This window comes from Gekko japonicus, unplaced genomic scaffold (assembly GCF_001447785.1).
Source record: "Gekko japonicus isolate JY-2015 unplaced genomic scaffold, Gekko_japonicus_V1.1 scaffold186, whole genome shotgun sequence".
NCBI lineage: Eukaryota > Metazoa > Chordata > Lepidosauria > Squamata > Gekkonidae > Gekko > Gekko japonicus.
In genome coordinates this window covers 501,958-509,636 of record NW_015174279.1, presented here as the reverse complement: position 1 = coordinate 509,636, position 7,679 = coordinate 501,958, and the positions used below count along the sequence as shown (strand labels likewise).

The 7,679-nt window shown below is 42.0% G+C and overlaps 1 protein-coding gene across 1 annotated transcript in view; it reads left to right on the top strand.

The window, feature by feature from the left end:
* The first annotated feature begins 2,215 nt into the window (after nt 1-2,215).
* The window catches only part of HEY2 (hes-related family bHLH transcription factor with YRPW motif 2), a 19,439-nt gene continuing 13,975 nt past the window's right edge, over nt 2,216-7,679 (top strand). The window contains exons 1-3 of the mRNA XM_015423833.1: nt 2,216-2,393; nt 5,768-5,846; nt 5,959-6,042. Coding sequence (XP_015279319.1) covers nt 2,311-2,393; nt 5,768-5,846; nt 5,959-6,042 — 246 coding nt within the window. The 5' untranslated portion in view covers nt 2,216-2,310. The remainder of the gene's footprint in view (nt 2,394-5,767; nt 5,847-5,958; nt 6,043-7,679) is intronic.

Genomic DNA, 7,679 nt, shown 5'->3' with positions numbered 1-7,679 from the left:
CAATCGCCCCTCTGGACAGGGGCGAAGCAAAACCCAAACATCTTTCATCGGGATCAACCCTCCCCCCCAAAAAAAGAAACCGCAACAGTGTGTGTGTGTGTGTGAGGAAGGTGCAAGGACTCATCCTCAGCCCCAGGAGGCCACCTGAGAACGCCCTTCTCTAGCACCAGCACCGCCTCATTCAATGCTGCCCAAGCATTCCGCACCGCAAAGAGCTCCAAGACCTTTCAAAAGCACATCTAGCCTAATGAAAAATTCTGCAGACGGGAAAACCTTATGTTATTGTCGGTTTTCTTAATAAATTAACAGGGCTTTCGTTGTTGGATCCCAAATCTCTGCGTTCATTGACATTTAATGGTCTTATACCATCATGATTTTATCTTGTTTTATTTTGTGAGCCGCCTTGATCTCTAACGAGGCGGCATAGAAAGTGTTTTAAATACATTCTCGGCTCTCCTCACGTCTTCTTTATTCTCTCCCACTTTCCTCCCTCCCTGTTCTTTGGCCTTCTTATGTCCCAGTTCTTTAAGTCCTTAACTTTCGTTTCTGTCCCACATGCTTCTTTAGAATATATTTCAAACATATATAATAAAACAGCCGCCGTAGTGGTAGGTAACAAGAACAGATGAAGCGAAAGCAGAACATGAGCCTGATCGTCTTCAGTGTTATCCGCTGCCTTATCTGTTACTTCTCACCTCCGCCTGCCACGGCTCTGTCCGGAAAGAAACTTCAGGAATCCTGGTAATGATGACGGTGATTAGCCAAGTGAATGGCGGTCTACTAGTTTCCACCTGTCAGTTCCCCACATCAAGACAATGAACTCTTTGAGGGAATTCGTTTGCCCCCCCCCCCCCCGGGCCTCAGCTGAGGTGGTCTCAAACAATTGAAAGCAAGAGTCAGGTGGGCATTCGTGTTGCTCTGAAGCAGCAGAACAACGTCCGCGTCCAGTGGCAGTGCACCCTGAAGACCAACCCGGGTACAAGCTCTCCGGTGCATGCACACTTCTTCAGATACCAATTGAAACCAAGTATTTTCAGATTTGTTTCTTTAACCGGGCTGTGCACTGGGCTGTAAACGCAAATGTGACTGAAGGAGAGAATGGGAAGGTTTCCATAACAAGGTGACAATTTTTTACATCGCTGGACAATCTCAGGATTGTGCGATGTCACCCCACTTCTCCTTAAATACTCTCAAGCGGCCGAGTAAGCAGCAGCCTGCCGAGGCCATTCCACCTCGCTTTCTTCCCACGCGGATCTCTGAACGGGGCTGTCCGAAGGAGCAAAGACACGACTGGCCCCGCTGCGCAACAAATTATCACAATCTAAAGCCTCCGTCACCAGATCCAAGTGCATGTGCGAATGGCAGTCCAATTTCCACGGGATTAAACTGACACTGCTGCTTCCTCTCCGCCTAACCAGATCTACCCTTCAGAAAGAATAGCAAAAACGCGTGCCTCCCCCCCCCCCCCCGGGCCCTTTCCAGTCCGTAACGTCAAAAGCGAAGGCCACATGCTTACAATGTGAGAGAGTTTAACGGGAGCAACAGAACACCCTTCCCCCCGGCTACAGTGAGCTCCAACGACTCCAACATATAGACACACAAAGAATTGCCGACTACGGTTTTTCGCCTCGGACTTTATTTTTGGTGTCACGTTTTCTTTCAATGCTGGGTCAGATCTGAGAAGTGAAAGCAATCCAGGCTGTCTGCCGGTGTCCCCCCCCCCCCTCTTCCCCCGCTGTGGTTTGCTTGGCCGGCTGCGCTGTGCGCCATTCTTATCTTTGGTTTTATGAGATCTGCGAAGCCAGCTCCAAACAAACGTTTTGATCAGTTCCTCCCCAAACTCTCGCGTCCAGGCTCCGCAGACCCGAAGGTGCCTCCCAGCCAGCGCCAGCCCTCCTCCTCCCCCTTCCCTCCCGTCTCCCTTGTGTGCGAGAGGCGCTCGGGGCTTTCCCACGCTTCCAAGACACCGAAGCCTGTTTGGCGCAGGCAGAGCTCCGCGCTTTAGCCAATGAAAAGCACGACCAGCGCGGTCGGGGCAGGAGGCCTGTCACTCACGCCCCTTCTTCTCCAATCCAGCAACTCACCCGAGGAGAAGGGGCGTGATTTTAGGAGGCTGTAGGCGGGGCTTGATGCTTGAGGCTGAGCCGCAGCGTGGGAAAGCGCTGCAGATATTCATTTGGTTTGCTGGCGCCGGCTTGGGAGGGATAGACGAACTTAATCCAGAGGTGTCCAAAAGGGAATACTCCCCCCTCCTTTAATTGGCATTATTTATCTCCTGTTTTGGAAGCTGGACTGTCTCCTTTAGCCACCATGAAGCGGCCTTGCGAGGAAACTACCTCAGAGAGCGATATGGACGAGACTATAGACGTAGGGAGTGAAAATAATTACTCTGGGTAAGGACAGGTTTATTTATTTATTTACTGTCTGGAATGTGTCTCGTCTGCTGCACGCGGGGGGGGTGGGTGGGTGGGTGGACGGAAGGATTCTTTTAGGAACATCATATCCTAGAAAGGAGACCATCAAAATCTGTCAATTTGGGAACCTGGTGGTGGCCAGTCTATGCGAAATCAGGGGCACTTATGTGGTATCCTGGTAAATAAAAAAATAACCTGAAAGATGAGAGGAATGGAGGATCTGCTCAGTTTTGGCCAGGGTCCCTGTAGCCTTAGCTTTTATGTACGGTTTGCTTACCTTACCTTGGCCTAAGTATTTCTTTACCAAGCAACTACTTTCTTCATTTTTGTCCACTTTTATTGAGCCGGTCATACTCTCAGCCTAATCCACCTCATAGGTTGTTGTGAGGATAAAATGGAGGAGAGAAGAACCAAGTAAACTATTTTGGGTCCTCACTGGGGAGAAAGGTTGGGTATAAAGGAAATATTTTTTTTTTAATCCCAGTTATCTTGGAGGTATGAATGGAATGTTTTTCTGAGCAAAATAATATTCTCTGTGGGATGTTTTTTGTGTTTTTATAGAAATACTCTGTATAAGATCTAGTTGGTATCATATGTATGTCGTGTACAGCACCTAGCAACACTCTGTTGATACTGCAGGTTAAGTAGCAGCAGTATTGAAAGGATGCAAAGAAGAGGCTATGCTTCCTTGTTCTAAGGAGTGAGCATTTACAATAGAAAGCATCTCTTGCAATAGGTGCTATTGGACAATACTGTCTGGTGCTCGTGAATGGGATGTGTGTTGCTAGAATCTTTCTGTGTGTATCCAGTGGATACTGTTTTGAAATAACCTGGGTTTGGCTGGTGGAAAAAGTGGGGTGGAACAACACGAGGAAGAAAGGGGCTAATGGATTGCACTACCACAGAAGCTCCATCTGATTTTATTTTGCTTCAGAAGAATAGGTGGAAAATTGTCTGGGCAAATCACAGTTCAGGACATCTGCTATGAAGCACTGTTTAACTGTTTGTCTAACAGTCCTCAAGGTATCTGTAATGTGCCTAGTAGAAGAAGAGCTGTCATCAAATGAAGGCAGTTCAGAAGAGTGCTGTTAACTGATTTTTAGACTATTGTATGTACTACAGTCCTAAACAAACTTAGTAAGGAGCAAGTCACACTGAACTCAGTGGGGTTTACTTCTGAATATATATGCTTAGGAATAGCGTTGTTGATCACCTAGATAAATGTATTACCAAAATTTCAATATAGGGCTTCTTTTTGTGTTTCTGTGTAAGACAATTTAACAATTAAAGAAAAGATATCACTCATTGTATTAATGTTCTACAGTATGGTCTGTACTACAGTAACACACCAGAAGCAAAATAGGAGAGCAAAACAATGGATCAGCCAAAGTTCAGCACTTATAAATCCCACTGGGAGAATAAGGATGTGCTTAAAACTGTCCCACTGAAATGAATGACACTAGAAATCTTGCCAATACAATGCAGCAGTGTTTGATTTCTCTCAATAAAGAAACTTTTAAAAGTAAAAACTGATAAAAACAGTTCATTTTTAGGCCGATAGTTCCCTTTCACTTGGAACTTTTTTCCAGATTTACTGAGATACAGTATGATTTGAGAGAATTAAAAGGCATTGCTCACATGATGGATTTAATCCGATCACTGTTTTCTAATCCATTTTAAATTAACCTGTATGAATATCGTGCTTCAGGCCATCTACATACATAATATTAGCATTTATTGATAGCCAGTTTGACATTTGCTGTACAGTGGACCAATTCAGTCTTTATCCCAACCAAACTGGATAGTGCAGATTAACTGGATAATTATTCTTAACTCATTCTTTTTAAAGTTAATATGCATGCTCTAAATTTTAAACCTGGTTGAAATGACATGCTATAAATTACTTTCTGCCACATAGTCTGATTAAAATCAGTTGGTCTACTGTAGAGTTAAGTGGGTTATAGAATCCTTGGCCTAAGGGAAAAGCTAAATCCAATTGATGTTACTGTTAGAATAAAGCCAAAAATTAGCTGGTTTAATGGATGAAAAATTCTAGCAATCTTTTCTTAAAAATCAAGTTCTATGACCAGTATTTGAGAAACTAGTTCAGACAAAATTTCCGATTTGTTGATAGGTAGATATATTTGAAATATATAGATAGATTTTAAAACAGGTACTATAGTCTCTTAAAAAGTTGAGTCAACCATGTCTTTAATCTCTCCCATTGAAATCAATAAAATATTCAAGTATTTGATTTCAATGCCAAAACATGCCAAAACGTTTTAGAACACTTAACCTGGAGTAGACTACAGCAGTGTGATTTACAAGAAAAGAACATTGTTAGGCTGCCTTACAGTGCAACCCTAACAACGCATTCTTGGGAGTAAGCCCCACTGAATAGATTTGGCTAGGATTCGGAGTAAACCTGGGTAGAATTGTTTTCCTTGGTTCCAAGCAGTGTAGTGCTTCAGCCTACTGAACGGGACTGCAGATGTTAAACTGAGGTTGTAAATACCTTGTTGAAAGGACTTGATACTGCACAGAATATGTGGGTTGCACCGCAGCTGTTTCATTGGATCATGAACACTAAAAAGTGCTAAAAATGGAATTAATAACTAAGACTGTTAGGACGAAGAACTTTATATCCTGATTCTGAACATGAGTACTTAGAAGAAAGTCCCATTCATCTTATGAACATGCATATGTTCAACCGCTGCTTAACAGTACTTTTTGTATGTGCCAATAATATACCTACGTATACACGCCTTATATTGGTTGTGAATGCTGCTTATTTAAACTACTGCTTTTCTTAGCCAAACATATGGGAGTGAGCTCAGGCCTTTGCTTCCAAGTATTGCTTTCAATATATGTTGCTTGAAAATATTGTAATTTTATGCCAAGTGTGTGCCATTTTTAAGTGATAGGAGGTGCATGTATTTTGTACTTGAACATAAGCACCTGAGCACAACAATGTATTGAAAGAAGCAGCCCTGAATGTACTGAGAATCACACTTTTGGCAGTACTGTTTCTTTACATATCTCATGTTATCAGTTTAACTCATGGGCTTGCGCTGTTAGACTGAACGTTTTGTATATAAAGTTGAAGCGACTTAGTCAAGCTCAGCTCAGACGATGGAGTGTGTTTGAGAAGGCACCTTTTTCAACAAGTTGCTTTGCCAGAAATTCTATTAGAAAATGTAAGAGTGAGTGAGGCGAAAGTTTTGCTTTGACTGCTTTAAGTTTTTCAGAGTACACTGTGTGTGTTGTGTATGGTGAGGGAAGTGACTGAGATATATGTAATAAACTGTGTACCGAGATTCAACTCCTGACATGTCTTTTTAACTGTTCCTCAGGCACAGTGCCAGTTCTGTGATCCGATCAAATTCTCCTACCACAACATCACAGATTATGGCCAGGAAAAAAAGAAGAGGGGTAGGTTTCCTCCCAACAATGTTACGTGTGCTACAGTCACATTTATTGTGTCACTTTCTAAAATGTACATTTGCAGCTTTTATATCTATATTTCATTTTATTTTGGGGATAGATTATAGAGAAAAGGCGCCGAGATCGTATAAATAACAGTTTATCCGAACTGAGGCGGCTCGTGCCAACGGCGTTTGAAAAGCAAGTAAGCATACATAAATATATCTATATTCTGACTCTCATCTCATCTGGCCATGTTGGGTGTTTCATAAAGCTCAAATGAGACTTGATGTGCCCTGATCTGGCACAAAAACAGAAACTTCAGTAAAATGCTTTGTTGTGGCAAAACTATTAAAAAGGCGAAATCCTCCACAAAGCTGGAAAACATTTCCATTCTCTGCCTTGCTGTTCCCTTAAGGGCAACAGTGTTCGTGTTGCTGCCTCTGTTCTTTCAATGAATTCCAGTAGTGGCTTTTTCTCTTTACATGCTTATTGTTTAAAAATGTCAAATTCCCTTCTGCATACAAGCCATATTAACAGCCTTATGATTTTTTCTTATGCTTTCATTCTTTCCATTTTCTTACGCTTTCATTCTTTCAGTCTGCCTAATATGCAGATGGACTAATGAGTTCAGTGTCTGTAATATTTAGAAAATATCTGCAAAGGAATATAACAATTATTTGCTTGTGCTTTTTCTCAAAGAATTATTACCTTTTTTGGTTCTTCAGAAGTACACTGTGTTTGTGTGTGTGGGGAAAAGTGATGTCTAATGTTTGTATTCCTGGGACAACTGCATGAGTAAGATCCAACAGAAATTTGTATCCCACTCAGCTATAATCGCAGCAAAAGTTCAGTGAAGCGCATTCCAGCATAATGGTTTGGATCCAGATTATCATGATTACTTGCAAAGCAGGGCTGTCCCACATCTATTTCTACAGCAGCCCCTTGCATCGCACTCCCTCCAGAATCTTCCTTCTGGGACAGTATGGCACCAGGCAAAGGAGGAAATCAGGATTTGTCCCTCCTATTTCCCTTTCCAACTCACATAAGAAATCCTTTATATTCTAGAGGATGTGTGTGCACCTTCATAGGATGTCTTTGAAAACAATTGCAGAGAGAGCAGGATATATTATGATGAAATATGTGTTCTACGGAATCCCATACATAAACATTAGTTATTGATCCTGATGAAAGCACATGTGGTTTTCATCAGTGTTATTGTTGATTACAAGGTAAAAAGCTTCAGCACCAAGATACTAACTTTGTAGGATCATACAAATGTATAAGACGAAATGGATGCCTCTGGCACTCAGAGATGTCAACCCATCCCATTGTTAAAAATCAGAATTTATTATCCAGGTTACAGTGTGCCAAAAGCAAGAGTAATGGGGCTGTTAGCATATTGTACCTGAAATGCCTGTAGAATTAAGCTAGGACGTGTATGCAAGTGTCTCAATGAGCTGTGCGTTATGCATAGAGAAAAGTTAGATCCTGCTTGTGTTGCAAACCTATGAGAGCTGGAAGAAGAACGTTCCAGACTAGATGATCAGTTAGATTTTAAGTATGCAAGCAAAAGAAATCCATGCATTAATCCCCTTATAATGGTTAGATTGTTACTTCACTAAATACCTCATATCCAGTTGTAATCACATCTGGTGCCTGATGGAAGGGGGGGGGAACATACCATGATTTATTGGGAAGGGAAAAAAATCTTCCTTGATATAATGTCTGAAGTTGATTTTAAACCTTGAGATTTCAGTTGTTAAAAAATGTACTGTGGAATTGCCAAATTCAGTGAGTTTACCTCACAATTGCTTTGGAGGAATCAATTTGGAGACATTC